At 47.2% G+C, this 22,978-nt stretch overlaps 1 protein-coding gene, 1 non-coding gene and 1 pseudogene across 5 annotated transcripts in view; all 3 read left to right on the top strand.

Moving 5' to 3' along the window:
• KREMEN1 (kringle containing transmembrane protein 1) overlaps positions 1–21,447 on the top strand; it is a 72,313-nt gene extending 50,866 nt beyond the window's left edge. The window contains exons 5-10 of one of the 3 annotated variants that reach the window (XM_021921429.2): positions 1,834–1,987; positions 12,759–13,091; positions 13,473–13,631; positions 15,134–15,218; positions 16,750–16,906; positions 20,348–21,447. In XM_021921429.2, the coding sequence (XP_021777121.2) occupies positions 1,834–1,987; positions 12,759–13,091; positions 13,473–13,631; positions 15,134–15,218; positions 16,750–16,906; positions 20,348–20,398 (939 nt within the window). In that variant the 3' untranslated portion in view covers positions 20,399–21,447. Of the gene's footprint in view, positions 1–1,833; positions 1,988–12,758; positions 13,092–13,472; positions 13,683–15,133; positions 15,219–16,749; positions 17,318–20,347 lie in introns of those variants that run through there. The other 2 variants (XM_009217002.4, XM_017945204.3) reach the window with 2 other exon arrangements.
• Positions 9,056–9,162, top strand: LOC116270947. The gene has a single exon (XR_004179242.1). It is a non-coding gene; the product is annotated as a U6 spliceosomal RNA (small nuclear RNA).
• On the top strand, positions 18,062–21,447 carry LOC101019894 (annotated as a pseudogene). The gene has a single exon (XR_161835.4). The product of XR_161835.4 is annotated as an uncharacterized LOC101019894 (transcript).
• Positions 21,448–22,978: the final 1,531 nt, after the last annotated feature.

Raw genomic sequence — 22,978 nt, 5'->3', positions numbered from 1 at the left:
ATATACAGATGGCAAATAAGCACATGAAAAGAAGCCAAAGAAGATATACAGATGACAAATAAGCACCTGAAAAGATAGTCATCTGGGCATGGTGACTCAAGCCTGTAATCCCAACGCTTTGGGAGGCCAAGGCAGGAGTATCACTTGAGGTCAGGAGTTTGAGACCAGCCTGGCCAACATGGCAAAACCCTGTCTCTACTAAAAGTACAAAAATTAGCTGGGCGTGGTAGCACACCTGTAGTTCCAGTTACTTGGGAAGCTGAGACAGGACAATTGCTTGCACCTGGAATGCGGAGGTTGCAGTGAGCCAACATCATACCACTGTACTCCAGCCTGGGTGACAGAGTGAGACTCCATCTCAAAAACAATAGAAAACAAACAAAGATAAAGAAGACAATATAGTCGACATCATTAGCCATTAAGGTAATGCCAATTAAAACTATAATGAGATACTACTACATACCTATTAAAATGGCTAAAATAAAATATACTGAAAATAACAAGTGCTGACAAGGATACAGAGCAACTAGGACTTTCATATATTGTTGGTGCAGATCTAAAATGGTACAATCATTCTGGAAAAGTTTGGCACTTTTTAATAAAGTTAAATATACATCTACCATATGACCTAGTAATTCTATTCCTAGTTACTACCCTAGAGAAATGAAAACTTATATTCACATAAAAACCAGTACACAAATGCTTATAGCAGTTCTAGTCATAATTATGAATAACTAGAAACAGCCCAACAGATAAACAAGCTGTGATACATCCATACAATGAACTCTGCTCAGCAATAAGGAGTAAACTATTGATACAAACACCAATTTGGATGGATCTCAAAGCCATTATGCTGACTGAAAGAAGCCAGTCTCAAAAAGATTACATACTGTATGATTCTATTTATGTGACATTTTTGAAAAGACAAAACTATAGTAATGGAAAATGGGTCAGTGGTTGCCAGGGATTCTGGGGTAGGGCACCTATAAAGCAATAGTGCGAAGAAAATTACTGGGGTAATGCAGCTGTTCTGAATCCTGATTATACTGGTGGTTGCACAAATCTTTTTTTCTTTTCTTCTTTAAGACAGTCTCATTGTGTTGCCCAGGCTGCAGTGCAGTGATGCAGTCTCGGCTCACTGCAACATCCACCTCCTGGGTTCAAGCAAATCTCCTGCCTCAGCCTCCCAAGCAGTTGGGATTATAGGCACCCACCACCACGCCTGGCTAATTTTTGTGTTTTTAGTAGAGGTGGGGTTTCACTTTGTTGGCCAGACTGGCCTCTAACTCCTGACCTCAAGTGATCCACCTGCCTCAGTCTCTGAAAGTGTTGGGATTACAAGAGTGAGCCACTGTGCCTGGCTGTGGTTGCACAAATCTATACAAGTGTTAAAATTTACAGAACTATATGCCAAAATACTATATAGTAATGTAAAAACAAAGTTGTAAAATGGGGCCTATAATGTGTTTGCTTTGAGGGTTAGCTATAAAGCACTCACTACTTGGCACACAGTAAACAGTCAATAAAGTGTTTAGCTGTTACTCATGTTTGAAGTTTATGAGATTTTCTCCACCTTAAAACTTACTTAAGTGCAGCAGAAACACAAACATTAAAAAGTGATGCTCACCGACAGGGAAACACATTGGTGGCTGCGTACCTATTGGTCAGCTTGAAATTAAGTGTTTCGAGAGTGGAAGAAGGGGGAGGTCCCAGAGGAAGGGACCCTGGGAAAATGAGCCTGATTGCTTGCTGGAAGCCCACCCTACCAGGCTCCTTCAGGCCATCTGACATCCCTGATGATGCTTACCGTGTGCTGCTTCTCTGTTGTGGCAGTTTGCTGGGATGGAGTCAGGCTATGCTTGCTTCTGTGGAAACAATCCTGATTACTGGAAGTACGGCGAGGCAGCCAGTACCGAATGCAACAGTGTCTGCTTCGGGGATCACACCCAACCCTGTGGTGGCGATGGCAGGATCATCCTCTTTGATAGTGAGTATGCCCTGTGCCCATCACTGCCCAAGCCACAGGAACCCTTAGACCAGAGCAACAAGCCTGCCCACCCTTCCTCCCTTCTATATATTCATTCATTCACTTGGCAATAGGCAATACTTGTGACTAGACCCTGGGAATACAGCACAGTGCATGAAGACTCAGCCCCTGCCTTCTGGAAGGGAGAACAGACACTTAACAAGGGATTAGCTACAGTCATGCCAAATGGTTTGAAGCAACGTGGTCTATTGTGTGATGCTTAGACAACCTAGAAATGATAACCTTTCCAATTTTACATAGACACTAATATAACAATCCAGTATCAGCTTTATTATCCTCTTGCTTTAATATAATTTCCAAACCCTTTTGACTTTTTTTTTTTTTTGCATTTGGGATTTATATATTATTGTGATACACCTGAGAAGAGAGTGTAGTTCTAAGTTGTTTTTTCAGGCCTAGCATTGGGTTTGCCCTGACCCCCACCTCCTCTCTAAACTGCCGCATTTGTGAGATGCTGGCCAGGAGCAGAGTGTGTTCAGAATGGGAGTGGATCCAAGGCCTTGACCTCACCAACATCATGTCCTAACCACTGAGCCAACTGATTCCTCATCGTAATCCACCAGCATCCTCTCAGTAGCAGTGAGACTTTATGAGAGTTACAGCAACAGTGCAGCACCAGATTTCAAGATAATGGAGACAGACAAAAAAAAAAAAAAAAGGCTCAAGATTACCAAGAAATATTGCAGTGTCTGTGGTGTCTTTGGCCTTTAGGCTAGAGGAAGTGCACTCCTGGCATCTCAACCAGGCAGCATGGCTAGTTTTGAGCAAAAATGACATATGGTTTATTAGTTTCCTAGGACTGCCATAACAAATTATCATCAAGTGGGTGGCTTAAAACAAAGCAAAACAAAATTCATTCTCTGACAGTTCCAGAGGCTAGAAGTCCAAAATCGAGGTGTCAGCAGGGCTGTGCTCTCTCCAAAGTCTCCAGGGAAGCCCTCCTCACTTCTGGTGGTTGTGGGCAGTCCTTGGTATTTGTTGGCTGCACCACTCCAGTCTCTGCCTTTTCTTTCACATAGCCTTCTTCCCTCTATGTGTGTCTGTGTGTCCATGTCTCTGTGTGTCTCCTTAAAAGGAACCAATCATTGAATTTATGGCCCACCTTAATCTAATATAGCCTCATCTTAACTCAGTTACATAACATTCACAGGTACCAGGTGTTAGGACTTGAGCATATCTTTCTAGGGGACACAATTCAGCCACTATATATGGTGACTATAAAACCCAGCCAAGGTTTATAACTGAGTCTTTTCATGTTATAGCTTAGACACTGTCTGAAGTGTGTTTGTATTTGGGGTGGGAAGACAGGATTAGTGAACAGAGCTTGCAGTCAATTGGGTTTTTTAGCTAAGTGTGCTCATTGGAGACTGCCAGTTGATTCCTATACATTCTGTTATGTCCGGACCAATGCTTAGTTTGATACCTTTGTTTTGGCTAAAGACTGAACTTTGGCTAATGATTAAGGAATCTTGCTAATGCTTAGTTGGCAAATAACTATGCACTACACATCTATTTAACCTTTTATTCTAGAGTTCAGTATTATAAGATTCTCTGCTTTAACACTCTAACTCAGGAGAGTAAGTTTTCTGAACTTGCAAAATGCCTGGTATACTCTTAAGTGAAAAAACAAAGGAAATAAATGTTTCTTGAGTACCTAGTATGCATGAAGGCTTTATCTAAATTATCACATTAGGTCCTCTTGGCACCCTTCTGAAGTAGGGGTTATTGTGATTACTCTCATTTCACAGAAGAGAGCCATATGACATGGACAGGATAAATAACTTGCTGGGATCCACACTGCCAGGAAGCCACTAGAGAGGTGCTAGAGAGGAAAGAGGAGTAGTGTGAGGGTTTACTACCTGTTTTTTGACTTTAAATAGAATGTAATGTCAATTTAAAAATGGAAAATGAGTGTTTGCAGATATATGGAGAAACTGGAACCCTCATACATTGCTGGTGGGAATGTAAAATGGTGCAGCTGCTTTGGAAAACAGTCTGGCCAGCCTGGCCAACATGGTGAAACCCCGTCGCTACTAAAAATACAAAAATTAGCTGGTTGTGGTGGCACGTGCCTGTAATCCCAGCTACATGGGAGGCTGAGGCATGAGAATTGCTTGAACCCAGGAGGTGGAGGTTGCAGTGAGCTGAGATCACGCCACTGCACTTCAGCCTGGCGACAGAGTGAGACTCCGTCTTACAAGAAAAAAAAAAGTAAACAGTCTGCCATTTCCTCAAAACATGAAACAGAGATAACTGTATGACCCAGCAGTTCCACTCTTAGGTATATACCTGAGAGAACTGAAAACACATTTCCACAAAAAACGTACATACCAATGTTCCTAGCAACATTATTCATAAGAGCCAAAAAGTGGCAGCAAACCAAATGTCCATCAGCTGATGAATGGATAAACCAAGTGGATATCCATATGATGGAATATTATTCAACCATTAAAAATAAATAAAGTACTGAGGCATCCTACAACATGGATGAACCTTGAAACCATTATCCTAAATGAAAGAACCAGACGCAAAGGGCTATATATTTTATGATCTCATTTATATGAAATGTCCAGAATAGGCAAATCCACACAAACAAAAGCCAGATTCCTGGTTGCCAAGGCCTGGGGGAAAGGGAAGAATATGGAGTGACTGCTTAATAGGTACGGATTTTCTTTTTAGAGTGATAAAATGTTCTGGAATTAGATAGGGATGATGATTGTATAACATTGTGGATATACTAAATACCACTGATTCATATATAGATAGTCCTCAACTTAGGAGAGTCAACTTATGATTTTTCAACTTTACAGTAGGTTTATTAGAGTGTTAAATGCATTTTTGACTTTGATATTTTCAATTACAATGGATTTATCAGGACATAGCCCCATTATAAGTCAAGGAACATCTGTACTTTAAAATGGTTAAAATGGTGGATTTTAGATCAAGAAAAAATAGAATATAGTTTTTATAAGACAATCTTTCATTTAGCACATTTTTATTGGGCATCTGCTGTGGGGTAGATAAAAGTATGTTTTCTTTAGTATAGAGGCTTTACTGGAGGTGTCAAATAGAAATAATCTGGATTAAATGTTAAATGCAGCACTGTGGAAATCGTCTGTAAAGTGCACACCAAGTAGCATCCTTGGTACTACTAGGAAAGCGTACTGACCCTCATATAAAGGTGCACTGAAGTGAATTAATTATAACAACAGTTATTGCTCTTTATCGAGTGTTTGTCATGTGCTAGACTTGATGCCAAGTGCTTTTGTGTATTTTATGTTATTTAATCCTTGTAGCAACCCTGTTGATAAGAAAACTGTGGATCAAAAGATGAAGTGATTTGTCTATGCTAGTAAGTGCCGGAGCCAGGATTCAAACCCTGGTTTGCCACATTTGAAATATTTCTATTTTCAGCAGCTAGAATCCCTTTTATTAACAATAGTAAAACAGATCATAATAATGGATGCAGTTTTATGCTTTAAAGTTATTGAACAAAGTATACCCAGTTCTGATTATTACCACATTGGCCCCTTGTGCAGCTCTCCAGAAACTGCCCTTTCTGGCTTGCATTTGCTCAAGGACTAAGAAAGTTGGCATTCTGAGAGGCTGCTCACGCCATCCTCCAGAGGCCCAGATGCGTGTGGTCTACAGGTCCCCTGACAGCAGCCGGTTCTATAACTCACACCCCATTGCTCTGCTGAGAAAGGTACAAAATGCAGCACTGTATAAATAATCTCTAAAGGTGCATCTAGAGGCTGGCGCGGGGACGCACGCCTGTAATTCCAGCTACACTGGAGGCTGAGGCAGGAGAATCGCCTGGGAGGCAGAGGTTGCAGTGAGCCGAGATCTGAGCCAAGATCACACCACTGTACTCCAGCCTAGACGACAGAGTGACACTCCATCTCAAAAAAAAAAAAAAAAAAAAAAAGGTCCATCTAGTAGAGAGTAAAATAGTTCAAACAGCTCAAGTACCACCTCATGGAAATCCTTATGACTCATTGAATAAGGCTGAGCACTTTGGAAATGGTAACTACAGACTGTCCCATGATTCGGGAGGGAGAAGATGTCTTCCTAAAGATATTGGAGAAGTTAGATGGTGAGAAATGACCAGATTACAGTCTGTCTCCCAGAACGTGAGGCCCCGCTACCAGCGTGGCTCACATGTGGGTCTCAGTCAGTGTCAGCGAGGTCTTCCTGTCCTCTGCTGGTTAGAGGAGCACCCAGGCTCCTCTGCAGTAGAAGCGCTCAGGCTGTGTTTGCTCTTCGGGAGAGAGGCGACGGGGCTAGTGGGGGTGGAGGGTGAGGGGCAGCTGGAAGAAGCTGTCTGCTCAGTCATTATTGCCACATCAAGTAATTTGTCACAGACTCTCTGGCTGATTTTTCAGCAAGCTCTCATGGACTTGCAGAGGTCACTGAGGTGAGCTGTGTACTGTGTGTAAACACAACACTGATGGGGGCTTCAGAACCTCTGCTACCCCTGGGATTATAATTTATTGAATTAACAGAACCAAATAGAAGAACATGTAAGCCAGAGTCAACAGAGGGTTACAGGAATGACCCGGGCTAGCCTCTTGGGACTCTCTTGGCATCTAGGCCCTGAAGGGAGGCGTCAGTCATCTGGATTGGACCTCATTTTGTAGCATTAGTTGAACACTTACCATTGACAGGGCCCTGTGCTATTCACTTTACATGTGTTGCTTCCCTTAATTCTCACAGTACTGTGAAGCAGGTACTGTTATGCTTATTTTACAGATGAGAAAACTGAGGCTCATAAAAGTTCAGTAATTTGCCCAAGGTCCCACAGATAAAGATCCTGCCTTCATGGAACCTTTATTTTAGTGGGAAGGGAAGAGATTAATTGTGAAAGTGATTGAGGGTCTAAGGATGAGTATAATCTGGTTCCCGGGACTGTGTTAGCAATTGTATTTCATAGACTGTAAGATGCCTCAATTCTGAGGTGCAATATTATTTTATACACCATTAAGGGAAAAAAATATTTCTAATTTAACAGTGACATGCATTGACTAAAAGATACATCCCAGTTTAAAAGATTAAAGTGTTTCCCTTAGAGTTGATGAAATATGGTACCAGCCTTCTTTCTTGGGTGCCAAGAAAGAGTGGAATGTTTCCATCCTGAGTGGAATCTGATTCATGGCTGGGACCCATTTGGTTGAGGTTTGTTTCCTGAGACACACCCATTATCATTCCTGTCTAGAAGTGGAGCACTCAGCTGGGGTTCAGGGAGCTGCCTGTCCTGGCTAGTGCCTGAGGCTTCTTCCCAAAGAAATGGACTCAGCTAGTATCGAGGAGGAGCAGGAAGGTCGAAGAGAATCACAGACGGCAGGAGGACACCGGCCCACTGCCATGGAGAGCTTGCCCGGGTCTATCCTGGGCAAGTATATAGTTATATATATATATAGTATGTGTATATATATAGTTTGTGTTTTGCAGAATATTATATAAATGGAATCACAGTACTTAACCATTTGTGTCTGGCTTCTTTCACTTAGAATAATGCTTTATCATTCACCTATGTTGTTGCCTGTATCAGTAATTTTTTCCTTTTTATTGCTAAGAAGCATTCCTTTGTACGGATGTATTGCAGTCTGTTCATCCATTCACCAATTGACAAACATTGGTCTGTCTATGATAAAGCTGTTGTAAACATCCAAGTACAGGTGCTTATGTGGACATACGTTGCCATTTCTCTTGGGTACCTACCTAGGAGTGGGATTGCTGGGTCATGTGCTAATTGCATATTTAGCATTATGAGTCACTGCCAACTATTTTCCAAAGTGGATGTGCCATTTTGCATTCTGACCAACAATATGTAAGATTTTCATTTGCTCCACATTCTCTCCACCTACAGATACTTTTGTATGATCTGATTTTTAAATGTGATCCATTCTAGTAGGTATGTAGTAGTATCTCATTGTGGTTTTAATTTGCATTTCTCTAATTACCAATCATATTGAACATCTTTTCATATTCTTATTTGCCATCTGGTATATTCCTTTCCCCTAAAGAAATTCCTTTAGCATTTTCTCTAGTACAGGTTGACTGTCAATGGCTTCTTTCTGCTTTTGTCTGAAAAAGCTTTATTTCACCTTCATTTTTGAGAGTAATTTTTGCTGGGTATTGATTTCTGTGCTGACAGCTTTTTTCTTTCAGTACTTCAAAGATATTGCTCCATATTCTTGTGACTTGTATGGTTTCTAGAGGTGTATGCTCTATCTTTATTCCCCTGTATGTAATCTTTTCCTCTTCCTTGCCTGCCTTCAAGATTTTATCTTTTTGGCTTTCAACTTTTTTTTTTTTTTTTTTTTTGAGACAGGGTCTTACTGTGTCACCCAGGCTAGAGTGCAGTAGTGCAGTCATGGCCCACTGTAGCCTCACCCCCCTGGGCTTAAGCAATCCTGCCTTAGCCTCCTGAGTAGCTGGGACTATGGGCATGTGCCACCATACCCAGCTAAGTTTTTAATTTTGTGTAGAGACAGGGTCTCACTATGTTACCCAGACTGGTCTTGAACTCCTGGGCTCAAGCAATCCTCCTACCTTGACCTCCCAAAGTGCTGGGATTACAGGCATAAGCCACCATACCCAGACTGGTTTTCAACATTTAACTATGATGTGTCTTCTTTGTGTGTTGGTTTGTTTTTTTGTTTTGGTTTTTGTTTTGCTTTTGTTTTTGTTTTTAATTTTTTGTTTGTTTGCTTGGGTTTGCTAAGATTCTTGGATCTGTAGTTTGTCACCTTTTATTGATTTTGGAACATTTTTCACCATTATCTCTTCAAACATTTCTTCTATATTTTTTTTTATTCTTTTGGCATTCCAGTTACACATATGTTAGACCATTTGATATTGTCCTATAGCTGTTGGGTGCTCTGTTCTCTTTGTTTTCCCCTTTGTTTCATTTGGGGATAATTTCTATTGACCTGTCTTCAAGTTTATTGATTCTTTCTTCAGCTGTGTCTAGTCTCCTGATAAGCCTATCAAAGGAATTCTTCAGTGCTTGCCTCAGCAGCATATATACTAAAATTGGAAAAAAACAGAGTAGATTAGCATGGCCCCTGTGCAAGTATGGCATGCAAATTCATGACGCATTCTATAATTTTAAAAAATTCATCTCTGATATTGTTTTATTTCCAGTAGTTTTATTTTTATTTTTATTTTTTTTAAGAGACAAGGTCTCACTCTGCCACCCAGGCTGGAGTGCAATGGTGCAATCATAGCTCTCTGCAGTCTTGACCTCCTGGGCTCAAGTGGTCCTTCTGCTTCAGAATCCTGAGTAGCTGGGACTACAGGCACACACCACCATGCCTGGCTAATTTTAAAATTTTTGTAGAGATGGGGTCTCACTGTGTTCCTCAGGCTGGTTTTGAACTCCTAGCCTCGAGAGATCCTCCTCCCTTGGCCTCTTATAGTGTTGGGATTACAGGCATAAGTCACCATGCCTCACTTCCAGTAGATTATTTACTGTATTCATCGTGTAGTCTCTGTCTGATAGTTCTAGCATCTGGGTCATCACTGAGTCTAATTCTGTAGATTGTTTTATCTCTTAACCATGTCTTTCCCCCCTGCCACACTTGCTTTTATATGTGGACTGTAATTTTTTATTGAATGCCATACACTATGTATAGAAGAGGCTGAGATAGTGTTTACACCTGGGCAGATCTGCATAGTGTAGGGACTGAGCCAGTCTGTCAGAAGTTGAACTGGGTTGTTTCTCTCACTACCTTCAATGCACATCAGGCTTTAAACTCCTCCAGCAATGGGTTGCTATCAGCTTGTGCTTAGTGTGGAGCCTAGGGTACCCATGAGTTTTCCTCAGTAGTCCTGTTCCATCCTCAGCTTTGAGGAGTTCCTACATGCCTGTGCTGCAGACGGGCTCTTTTTCCATCCTCTTTCCCTCCCTCAGTGGTAGGCTATGGCTGCTTGTTACCTGGCTCTACTCATGATGAGGTCATGGGAGTGGTTCTTGGTTCTCCTGCCCTGTCCTCAGTCTTAGACAGGATGTGAAAAGGCCACCGGCCTGAGGTCTTTTCAGCATTCCCACACCCTTCTTCTCTCCCTGGCAGCCAAACACTGCTTGCGTCTGTGGTGGATCTTGGGAAAGATAACTTCTTGCCTTCCCTCCAGGAGTAGTAGAGCTCTGCTTTGCATTGGCTGCAGGATTCTGGGCTTAAGAGGGCTCAAGGCAACCAGGGACCAGTGGCTTTTGCTTCTGCGCTTCCCCCAGAAGCAGTGGATCTTCACCTGGTTACTTTGACAGGAAGGAGAATTTCAAGGAGACTGAAATTTGGGTTTGTGAAATGGTGTTTGGTATAGACTTTTCTAGTCAAATCAGGTCTACTTCCTCCCCCAGAGGCAAATAGATTTTGCTTCTGCCCATTTTCAGTGGCCCTGGGAGTAACAGGATTTGCTTCCCCTCTCCCAGTGGCCGAAGGCTTTTACTTTCTTAGAGAGGAGAGTCCCCTCCTGCAAGTGCAGAGAGAAGGAAGTGGGCAGTCTTTCATGCCTGTCCCCCAGTGGCAGCCTGTCACCTCCTGCACACTTGTGCCACTCAGGGGGACTATGGTCTGCTGGCCAACCTAAGTCACTTGTGAAAGCACTGAGTAGAGGGCTGTGCAGAAAAGCTCGCAAGTGAGGGCAAAATGCCCATTGTGTCTGGGATGCCCAGTTGCCCTAAGCTAAGACACTAGCCCACTCTCAGCCTTTAAGAGTTTGTTGGCCGGGCGCGGTGGCTCAAGCCTGTAATCCCAGCACTTTGGGAGGCCAAGACGGGCGGATCACAAGGTCAGGAGATCGAGACCATCCTGGCTAACACGGTGAAACCCCGTCTCTACTAAAAAAATACAAAAAACTAGCCGGGCGCAGTGGCGGGCGCCTGTAGTCCCAGCTACTCGGGAGGCTGAGGCAGGAGAATGGCGTGAACCCGGGAGGCGGAGCTTGCAGTGAGCTGAGATCCGGCCACTGCACTCCAGCCTGGGCTGCAGAGCGAGACTCCGTCTCAAAAAAAAAAAAAAAAAAAAAAGAGTTTGTTAAGATTTTAGTGCTTTCTTGTTACTTCTCTGGCAGTCACCTCTTCCTCCTGTGTTCTCTCAAAGATGAAACTATTTGTGTGGCCTGACTCTCCTTGGTGGGGCTTTGACTGTAGAATTAATTTCCCCTGGTTGTCATGAGACCTCAGCTGAGTTTTAAGCTTTTTCTCATTGTTAGGATGGAAGCAGCATTCGCTTGTTGTTGTTATTGTTGTTGTTGTTGTTATTGTTGTTGTTGTTGTTGTTGTTTTGAGATGGAGTCTTGCTCTGTTGCCCAGGCTGGAGTGCAGTGGCTCAATCTCAGCTCACTGCAACCTCCGCCTCCCGGGTTCAAGCAATTCTCCTGTCTCAGCCTCCCTAGTAGCTGGGACTATAGTCACACGCCACCAAACTCAGCTAATTTTTGTATTTTTAGTAGAGACGGAGTTTCACCATATTGGTCAGGCTGATCTTCAACTCCTGACCTCAGGTGATCCACCTGCCTCGGCCTCCCAAAGTGCTGGGATTACAGGCGTGAGCCACCGCACCCGGCCTGCTTGCTGTTTTCTACATCCTAAAGGGAACCAGAACTCCCCCAAAGCCTGCTTTTTAAATCCTAGCCCTGACTGGGCACGGTGGCCCATGCCTGTAATCCCAGCACTTTGGGAGCCCGAGGTGGGCGGATCACGAGGTCAGGAGATCGAGACCATCCTGGCTAACATGGTAAAACCCTGTCTCTACTAAAAATACAAAAACAAAATTAGCTGGCCTGGTAGTGGGCACCTGTAGTCCCAGCTACTTGGGAGGCTGAGGCAGAAGAATGGCATGAACCCAGGAGGCGGAGCTTGCAGTGACCCGAGATCATGCCACTGCACTCTAGCCTGGGCGACACAGCGAGACTCCATCTTAAAAAAAAAAAAAAATTCCTAGCCCTACACTCCCTCCCAAGGAGTTTCAGTTCTAAGATCTTGTTTACATTTCACCATGTAAGACAGGAAACCACTGCATCCCCTTTCTAGAACCTGCCTATCAAAAACAGGAGTCCAGAGAAATCAAATGTGCTCAGTACAGAGTGCTTAGAATCTAGCATGTTTCCTCACTGCAGAAAGTCATTTCTTGTGCCTCAGTTTCTCTGCTTGAAAACGTGGTCCCTCATGGGAGCGTTGCAAGGATACTGGGGACACACGAGCAACTGTAAAGCCTTTCTCTTTTGACGACTTTACCTCATCGGGTGGCTCCCCTGCAGGGAGGCCCCAGTGGTTTGTGTGCTTTGTCTCATGTGCCGTCGCACATTCCTGTGATACAGGAGCAGGTGGTGCTCTCTCCAGCCTTGAAACTGAGAGAAGCACGAGGCCCGCGAGTGACGTGCGGCCCCTGCCATCACTTGGCCCTGCCAGTCCCAAGTCCAGACTCTCTGACTCCAGCCCAGCCCCAACCTAGGCCACACCACTGTGCTGTGTGCTAATTCTAAGGTCTCTGGGGGGAAAAACATCTCCACAGTCATTTGTCCAGCGTCTCAGCGATTCATTTTGTGACTCGATCCTGAAACATAAGACTGTCTGGTTTTACAGATAGAAACAATGTCCTAAATGGGATCCTGCTCGTTAGGAAGCCTTTAGAGCCTTGGTGTTGGAAGCGTGCCTGTGGCAGAGGCCCAGACTGAGGGCGTGGTGTCTTTTTCTCTCCTACAGCTCTCGTCGGCGCCTGCGGTGGGAACTACTCAGCCATGTCTTCTGTGGTCTATTCCCCTGACTTCCCCGACACCTATGCCACCGGGAGGGTCTGCTACTGGACCATCCAGGTTCCGGGGGCCTCCCGCATCCACTTCAGCTTCCCCCTATTTGACATCAGGGACTCGGCGGACATGGTGGAGCTTCTGGATGGCTACACCCACCGTGTCCTAGCCCGCTTCCACGGGAGGAACCGCCCACCTCTGTCCTTCAACGTCTCTCTGGACTTCGTCATCTTGTATTTCTTCTCTGATCGCATCAATCAGGCCCAGGGATTTGCTGTTTTATACCAAGGTAAGACATCCTTGCCTCCTTGGGGGCTCTTTAGGGCCCATGTGCCTCGGGCTTCTCTTCTTTACCCTTGTGACTTGGGCGGTTCTTGCGGGGCAGATTGGGACTCAGGAACTACTGACTCAACTTGCAGATCATCCCGAGGCTATGGCTCCTTCCCGACCCCCATTTCATAACTCATTTATATTTCATGAGACAGAAAAGAGGTGAAAACCTGTCAGTGTGGCTATTTTAGTAGATCTAATGACAGGGACCTGCCCATGGAAGGAACTGCACCAGAATTGAATAGAGCAGAAGCCTTGTTCTTCATAACTCGTGCTCTCCCCCCGCTCGGCTCTGAGTCTCCATAGCCCTGGCCCCAGTTAATTGCTTTTTCTCTTCCAGCTGTCAAGGAAGAACTGCCACAGGAGAGGCCCGCTGTCAACCAGACAGTGGCCGAGGTGATCACAGAGCAGGCCAACCTCAGTGTCAGCGCTGCCCGGTCCTCCAAAGTCCTCTATGTCATCACCACCAGCCCCAGCCACCCACCTCAGACTGTCCCAGGTAGCAATTCCTGGGCGCCACCCATGGGGGCTGGAAGCCACAGAGTTGAAGGTAGCGCTCTTGACAGTTATAAAGACAAAAGCACTTGGGTGTTTCTTATTCAGAGGCAGGTTGGGATATTGACTCTGTGACCTATAGTCTGTCCTGGCTTTTGAGGGAAATTTTCTTATTAATTGGTTCCTTAGTCCTGAGGGAAAAGTGCTCACCTCCAAAGATTAGGCAAGTATGCCTTTTGTGCATTGTGACTAATCAGCTAATCCCGTATTTTCCCACGTTAAGATTATCTTTCTAGAGCCCCACATTGAAACTCCCTAAATTTATTGGCATTTCCAAGAACTCCATTCATTCACTCACTGACTCATTCATTCAAAAGATATATAAGTACTTCAGTGGTGCCAGGCACTATGCTAGGTACCGGATTATAGAGTGAACCAAACACAATCCCTGCCCTTCTGTGACATATAAATGAGAGGAGAAAGACAGAAAGCAAAATAAAAATCAGATAATTATAAGAGCTATGAAGAAAAGTCATGCAGGACCAGGTGCAGTGGCTCATGCCTGTAATCCCAGCACTTTGGGAGGCTGAGGCAGGAGGATGGCTTGAGGCCAGGAGTTTGAGACTAACCTGAGCAACATAGGGAGACCCTTTCTCTACAAAAAATAAAAAAATTATCTGGGTGTGGTGGTGCACACTTGTGGTCCCAGCTACTTAGGAGGCTGAGGTGGGAGGATGGCTTGAGCCCGGGGGTTCAAGAATGCAGTGAGCTATGATTGTACCATTACACTCCAACCTGGGTGACAGAATGAGACCCTGTCTCAAAAAGAAAAGAAAAGAATAGAAAAATTAGCTGGGCATAGTGGCACATGCCTATAGTCTCAGCTACTCAGGAGGCTGAGGCAGAAGAATTGCTTGAGCCCAGGAGCTTGAGGATGCAGTGAGCCAAGGAAGTGATGCTTTTATGAGCTGGTAGAACTGGAAAGTACCCTCAGTAGTGACCGAGCCTGGAGGCTTTCAAACTGCCCGGGGGCCCCTGCAGGACCCACCATAGAAGGTCAGGGAGAAGGGCCTGTCTAGCACTTCCTGTGTGTCATTTGGCTATGGATCTCAGTAGCATCTCATAGGCCACATCTCATTCCTCGGATGAGGAAACTGAGGCCCAAAGAGTTTACATAACTCCACCTGTGGTTGCATAGTGGTCCCAGTGGCAGAGACAAAATGCATGTCATCCCTTTAGATTCTGAGTCCAGTAGACTTTGGATCATCCTGCCTGCCTCTCCCTGAGAGTGACTTGTAGAACAAAGGGAAGTATTCAGAACACCTGGGGCCCCATGCTTAGCCTGGGTCTCAGCTGCTCCTGAGGCTGGGTTTGCTGGCTGCCCTCCCACACTGGCCTGCAGGGAGCCCCTCAGTCAGACTTACTCACTTGGGTATTCTATAGCTGACTTCCTTTCGGAAACCAGCCACAAACAAGCCTAGTAAGCTCTATCTTTTGCATTTGCAGGATGGACAGTCTATGGTCTGGCAACTCTCCTCATCCTCACAGTCACAGCCATTGTAGCAAAGATACTTCTGCACGTCACATTCAAGTGAGTACAAGAGGGAGCTGCCCGATTCCAGGAAAGGGAAGGCTCAGAGTTGGTTTTCTATGATGCTTCATTTGTCTAGGTACAACTGTAGAATCAGCAGATGATTCCAAGGCCCTCAGTCCTAGGGAATGGAAGGCAGCAGACATTCCCCCTTCTCTGTAGAGTGAAATGTACAACTGGACAAATCTCATTAAGGTTTGAGGGATTTTGTTTGCTGTGTCCAAAGCATACGATTTCAAGGAGGATTGCAACATTCCTGGCTTAAAAAGCAAATGTGCTAGTCCCTTATGGAGATCTTTATGCAGGATTGAAGATAGCTAGGACGATGCGGTGCATACTTTCTGATGCCTTCTAGAAATTGAGAAACATCCTTAGGAAGAGAATTCTCACATTTTATTCACTATTGCTTAGTAGTTATTTTAAAACAGTTATTGAAGAAACTTATGGAAGCTTTATCATTCAATTCTGACCAATTTGGGGGAAAATATATTTCCTTCCCTTATTTTGCTACTCAAGTCTAACAGTTGCGCCTTCCAGGAAAGGGGCAATTGTTCATGCTACTGATGTTTGTGTACTTAGAGGGGAGCTTGTTCTAATTTTTCCTAGACCCCTACTCTGTCTTTCCGGTGGTTTCTAGTCGAGGCTCTTCTCATTTCACAGCCTCCCTGAAAATGTATGTATGTCCACTAAAAGCTGTCTTTTTCCTGACCGTCTCATTTGCCCTGTGCTACAGACTTCTCATACATTCAACGCGAGCTCTTCTATTGCCTTGTGAAGGCTGCCTTTGGCCACATTGGAACCACTTTACATAGACACCTCCACTCTACACTTGAAATTTTTCAGTGGAAATAATGTCCTCGTGTGTGTGTGTGTGTGTGTGTGTCTGTGTGTCTGTGTCCGCGTGTGTGTGTGTGTGTGTCTGTGTGTTTTAAAGTCACAATTCACATGTTCTGGGGAAGCCTCTCAGGCTCAGTCCTGACCACATCCCCTGTGGCAGCAAGAAAGCCCGATGCTTCCTATAGCATCCAGCATCTGACAGCATGGCTGAGGCCTTAAAGTGCATGCCTAACTCTCCTCTGACATCAGCTGCAGCTTCCCTGCCAGGCAGCTGCCAGGACTGAACAGAGTCTGGGCCAGCACCGGAGGCTAGACGGATCTCTGCTTGAAGCAGAGAAGTTTTGCGTTTATCTTGTTTTAGCTAAGTGGGCTTCCAGGTGAATGGCATTTGAAGATAGTTCTTTTATTTAAAATAAAAGAATTTGAAAAATCATATTCTCTCAGGCTGGGCTTTTCCAGATTCGAAGAATTCCGCTAGTTAGAAAGTTCTTTGTTATTCTGATGCGGACGCTGCCCTGCTGCACTTGGCCTCATTTCAGCTGCACACTAGTCCTTCAGATCTTTAGAGGTGGCTGTGAGGTCCTTCCCAGACCTTGCCCCACCCCATTTCCTAGATACAGTATCTCATGAGATGGTAGGTTGTTTGGAGTGCTTTGTTCTAATCTATTGGAAAAATTATTTATCTGCTTGACAGATCCCATCGTGTTCCTGCTTCAGGGGACCTTAGGGATTGTCATCAACCAGGGACTTCGGGGGAAATCTGGAGCATTTTTTACAAGCCTTCCACTTCGATTTCCATCTTTAAGAAGAAACTCAAGGGTCAGAGTCAACAAGATGACCGCAATCCTCTTGTGAGTGACTAAAAACCCTGCTGTGCCTAGGATTCGAGGGCCCTCTTTGAGCTCAAGGCTGCTGGGGTCAACCCCTCCTGTGGTTCTTCTCTGACAGACTCTTCCCTGCCTCTCCCTCTGCCTCGGCCTCTTCGGGGGCGCCCGCCTACAAACTAGGAAGAGGCACCCTGCTGTCAGGGCAGGCACAGCCTGGATTCCTCCTGCTTCATCGGTTGCACTTAGGAGAGAGACTCAAGGCCCTGGGGCCCAGCCCTCTCTGCATCTCTCTTTCTGATCTAGCTAGCAGTGGAGGTGTCAGGACAGTGAGGCTGAAATGACAGACGTGGTCATGGCTGGCACTGGGCTCAGGTACATTCTAGATGGCTGTCAGGTGGTGGGTAGGTTTAGTTACATTGAATTTTTCTTGCTTCTTCTCTTCTCCTGGTCTTTATGGCTTGTAACAGGGCCAGACAGGGAGAACTCTCAGGTACTCTTGGGAGTTGGTCTGGTCCCATGCAAGTGTGGACTCCTGCACATTAGTGAGGTGTAAAGAGGGCAGTGTCTGTGCTGCCCTGGCAACTTTGCTCTCCAGATGCTGGACTAGGATGGGCCTCCTCCAGCCTGGGAGGGTCTGAGAATAAGATCTAGTGACCCCATTTATATCAAACCTGATACTTTACACATGGGCTTCTTTCTAGATTCTTCTTTCCATAGCTCATGGAGCTGCAGGGAAAGCTTGAAGAGCTTTGGTCATATAAAACATCCATTCGGCCGGGCACAACAGGATTATGCCTGTAATCCCAGCACTTTGGGAGGCTGAGGCGGGCAGATCACCTAAGGTCAGGAGTTCGAGACCAGCCTGGCCAACATGGTGAAACCCCATCTCTACTAAAAGTATAAAAATTAGCCAGGCGCGGCTGGGTGCGGTGGCTCACGCCTGTAATCCCAGCACTTTGGGAGGCCGAGGCGGGTGGATCACGAGGTCAGGAGATCGAGACCATCATAGCTAACACAGTGAAACCCCGTCTCTACTAAAAATACAAAAAATTAGCCGGGCTTGGTGGCAGGTGCCTATAGTCCCACCTACTTGGGAGGCTGCAGCAGGAGAATGGCGTGAACCTGGGAGGCCAAGCTTGCAGTGAGCCGAGATTGCACCACTGCACTCCAGCCTGGACAACAGAGCGAGACTCCGTCTCAAAAAAAAAAAAAAAGAAAGAAAGAAAAAAAAAATTGGCCAGGCATGGTGGTAGGAGCCACCTGGGATCACTGAGTAGTAATCCCAGCTATGGGCACTCAGGATTGGATTTATCAGCCTTGCCCCTGAGCAGCTCGTGGTCCTATGGAACCTGAGCCAGGCCTTGGTCTCTCTATGATTGGCTCAGCTAACTCTCAGTTCAGAGCAGAGAGTATCAATCTTGTGTTTTTGCCTTTAGGCAGCACTACATGAGACATGGGGCCTGTGGTCCTTCCTTCTGGCGTCCCCCATGTTAAAAGATAAAAAACACCCCAAGAGCCATCCGTGCTCTCTGCCCCTCCTGTGGGGACCATGTGGGGTTAGGAATGGCTCAGTGGGGAAGGAGAGGGCTCTTGTCCCCAGTCCCATGTCACCCTGTCCCTTAGATAGGGAGGTGGGCTGCAGAGATTGGTGCGAGGAGAGGGTGGGTTTGGGAATTGGAGCTCCTCCAAGGAGCTCCTCCTAAGATTGAGAGCTGCAGCTGTAGTGGCTGCTGGTTGGGAGGTAAGTGCCATCGCTAATTTAAAAGTCTGGAAGCAGGCTTTGTCAACAGCAGCTGAGAAAAGCAGACTGTGCCTCTGCTGGCCAGGCCTAGGCCCTCGTCAGAGCGCGCCCCTCCCCAAGGCACTCGGGCCTGGGTGATTGTTGCACCTCTGGCCTTGGCGTTTCCTCTTTGCAGCGCTTTGCCTACCTCCCCCAAGCCCTGAGCCACTGCCTGCTGGGGCTCCTACTGAGGTTCTGGCAACACCTCTGCACCTGCCACCCCTGGGAGGAAAGAGGGCCACACGGGAAGTGTCTGCAGGGAGAGGTGACACTCGGCAGCCTGAGTTCAGGAGAAGTGCTCAGAGCTTTAGGCAAAGGGGCCTTCAGAGGAGGGAAATGGAGCAAAGTGTCACAGGCAGACAGGGTCAGGACTGCCACCCCAGGCCCCATGGGAGGCCAGCTGAGGGCACAGAGCTGCTCGGTGCAGGCTTCATGCTTTGATCTGGAAAGAGCAGCTGTCCGCAGGCCTCTGTCTCCAAGAGGCCCGTCACACAGGAGGACCGCTGGAAACATATCGACACGTGCAGTCTCCCCTCCAAGCTATTCACACTGATTGTGGAATCTCAAACACAAGTGTCAGGTGTGTGTTATCCCAGCAGGCCCTGTGCTGTGAATAGAGCCATGTGCAGCACAAAGGGAATGTGGCATGTGGCCCCAGGAAGAGTTCACCCGGCCAGGGGGCAGTTGTTCAGTTGCCTGGGGCTGACACTGACCACTGGCCTCTGGGGTGTCCTACAGCCCAAATGCCCACCTTGCCCTCCTCACATCTCAGTCAGGGGAGGCCATGCCCAGGCCAATGTGCTATCAGAGCTTGCAGTGGGGGCAGTACTTCCTCGGAGGGCCTGGGAGGTGCCGGGGATGCCCCAGCGCTTCTCCTTCTGCCTGGCCCTGGCATGGCCCAGTGCCTCTAGGATCAACTTACAATCCGTGGAGCAGCCCCGGGAAACCCAAACCTGGCTCAGGACAGCGTAGGGGCAGGAGGGCTGTAAATCATCCCAGGCTAAGCCTCCATGGGCGCTGGGTCCTGCGGAGCCTGGCTATGGGCTCAGTTAGAACCACTTAGAAAGTCAGCGACAGCCCACAGAAGGCCACTGCAGCTAAGTAAACACCTGAGAAAGAAACTGTTCCAGAAGAGATGACGTGGGCTTCCAGGAGCACGGAGGAGGTGGCACTTGAACTTTGAGGAAACTCCTTGGATGAGATAAAGTGGGGGTTGGAGGTGGCGGGAAGAGGGTAACCCTGGGAAAGTCAACGTCAGAACGCATGGCAGAAGACTGTGGAAGAGGCAGGGGAGGGGCTTTGGGGACCACTGTGGACGGAGCTCTGAAAGCACCCTGGCCAAAGCCTCTCCTGAGGTGACAGAGCGTGGGAGGAGGCTGCGGGGGCACTGGGCCTGCATGCCATCCTCACCCTGTTCCCCGCTGGCGCCAGGCCCTGCCTTCTTGGTACATGTGCCAAGAGGAGAGCCCTCACCAGCTGATCTTGTCACTCTCCGTGGTGACTATGCCTTGGCCAGCTGTGGCCCCTAGTTTCTAGCAGTGTTTCTCAGTGTCCTTGGCCCTTCTGAGAAGGCAGGCGGGAGGCACACGGTGCCCTCTTCTTCCCTGTTTGTCCAGTTGCTTGCAAAGCAGAGAATGAGTAGGAATGAACCCGAGTGCCTTTACCCACCCTGTCCCCCACATCAGGACAGGCTTGAGGCCTCTCTGGGCGTGAGCGAGGAGACCAGGCTGCTCTAACTTCTGAAGATTGGGCTCCGGCTCAAGACTCCAATCGGCCAGAAGCCCACAGAGATCAAAGCACTAGCAAGTTCAGCTGTCCTGGCCCTCAGGCAGAACCCACCGGAGTGCCTGGGTGTGGCTCCACCCACATGCCCCACTGTCAGCCCAGGCAGGAGCCTTCCTGGCCAGGCTCAGGATCTGCCTGCAGCCCAGCCAGGCCATCACCCAGCCCCGATGCATCCTGGCACTGCACACTTACTCTTCACAAGCACTTATATGCGGATGGCCTCCGAGACCCTGCCTCCCTGGTCTGCTGAGGTCAGGCCAGGTCTCCCACGGGGCCGGGCAGCTCCCCACCCCACCGCCTGGCACAGTTAGGTCTCAGATATCCCATGTGGTGTTTGATGTCGGCTTTTGTTCCTACCTTGGGAGTTTGGATTGTTTCCTCTGGTGTCTTTGTTTACCTTCCTCACTGTTCTACCTCCTGGCCAGGTCTCAGCTTAGCTTCCCTGGTGTGGGGTGTTTTTCAAGCCTTCCAGCCACAGCTGTCTGCCCTCAGGCTGGATGGCTCAGGGGTGACAGGGCTTCACCCTCTGACTGCAGACCCCTGGTGGGCACATCTCACAGGCTTCCGTCTTGCTGAGTTGGGTACAGAGGCAGAAGTGAGGTGTGGAGGAAAGTCAGAGGGAAATCTGCTTCAGAAAGGAAGGGTCTTTAGACACGAAGCCTGGAGGGCCCTTCCCCGCCTGCACGGGAGCTGCCATCGTGGGGCTCATGCACGTCAGGACCTTCCCACATCCAAACTCACCTTCCAGCAGGGATTTTGACTTTGGATGACAAGGCTTTATTTGTAAATATGCTCTTAATATGCAACTTTGAGAATAAAATAGAAACATCATGTATTTTAAAATATAAGATGAAGTGTGATGCACTGTATACAATTTAATATATATTTTTAGGATTTTGTTATTTAAGAAAATGGAATGTAATGGTACTTTTACAAAAGAGAAAAAAATGTTATTTTTACTTTCTGGAAAAAATAAATATTCTCATTGTTGTAGAAACAGTGATGGGCCCTACGCTGTCATTTCTACGGGAGTTCCCCAGAGACCGTGGGACAAACGGAGGGTGTCTGTGGTGGGATTCTTACCTTCCCTCGGGTGCCAGTCCTCACCTTTTGGTTGCTTTTTCCTAGTAATGCCTCCAAATTTCTTCCAGTCTTGTCACGGCTTTGACCCACAGCTGACCTTCAGCTGGTAAGATCGGAAAGATTAGGTACTCCAAAACCACTGCACTGCAGCGCATATCCAAGGAGGGTCAGGGCAGAGCACAGCGCTCTGCATCAGAGAAATCTGGGCTCGAGCCAGCCTGGAGTTGGTCCCTTGACTCCTCAGCCTCAGCTTCCCCATCTGAAAAGGGTAATGGAATCTCTTCCTCAGGAGACTATGGAGGTTATGTTTTGACAAAATGCATCTAAAGTGCTTATGTAATTATTATCCCAGGTGGAACTGACTTTGCCTCTCAGAGCAACCAGTTCCTCCTCTCCACGCACTTCTTGCCCCACCCTTTCCTTCTTAGGAAGGAAAGAAGCTAATAGAAGCTCCATGTATGAGCTGCCCACTCTGTGCCAGGCACTCCGCTGGCAGACACTGTGCACATCCTACAACTCTTCGCTGTGGGTACCACTTTCCCTCTTTGGCAGATGAGACAGCTGAGGCATGGAGAGGCCGTGGGGGACCGTAGCTGGGAGCACAGCCCTGGAGTCAGCCCTCCAGGATTCAGTTTCCTCCATTCATCCTCTGTGAGGCCAGTGAGAGTAAAACAGGGAGCCTTTGAAGGGTTTCAGTGGAGGAGTGACATCAGATTCCCAGTTTAGAAAGCATTTCTCCTTGCGCCTGGGAAAACAGATCTGAGCAGGGTAACACCGAGGGCAAAGAAACCAGTCAGGAGACTCTACAGGCCCAACCAGGAGATGCTGAGGGCATGCCTGGGCCCCCACGCCAGTGCCGTGGAGAGAGACGCTGACCACATCGCAGGAGCAGGGGCACGTGCATGGGGTGGGCAGCTCAGGCTCACATCCCAGTTCCACTATTCACTATGTGACCTGGGGCAAGTAACACGGCCCTGTGTACCTGTTTTCCCACCTGTCAAATGGAGACAGTTACAGTACCTGCCTTTGTGAGGCATTGGGCTGTATGAATTATTATTACCTACAGTATGTTTTCCATCAAAGTAGATGTTCCTTTCATTCTAGAATAGAGGTGGGGGTTAAGAATGAGGAGGTGTCTGGGATGGTGCTTGGGTACCTGACATGGGTGCCTGAGCAGAGAAGAGGGGCCATTCTTTGACATAAGGAATGGAAAAGGTGCCAGGTGTGAGAGGAAACCTGATGAGTTCCTTTTGGGCTAAATCCACTGTGGTCCCTGTGGGACACTGAGGCAGAGCTGTCCGGCAGGCGTTGGACAGACAGCCTGAGCCCCCCCAAGGAGCACAGGGCTCTGCACAACCCAAGGGAACATGGGCACAGGCGGCATCCTCAGGGTGAGTGTTGGGGCCCCCCCTCAGAAGGCTATAGGGGACAGTGTCCTGGGATGCACT

Source organism: Papio anubis, chromosome 16 (genome assembly GCF_008728515.1).
Source record: "Papio anubis isolate 15944 chromosome 16, Panubis1.0, whole genome shotgun sequence".
NCBI classification, from domain to species: Eukaryota; Metazoa; Chordata; class Mammalia; order Primates; family Cercopithecidae; genus Papio; species Papio anubis.
The sequence above is the reverse complement of the archived record's forward strand: the minus strand, read 5'-3'. Positions and strand labels throughout refer to the sequence as shown.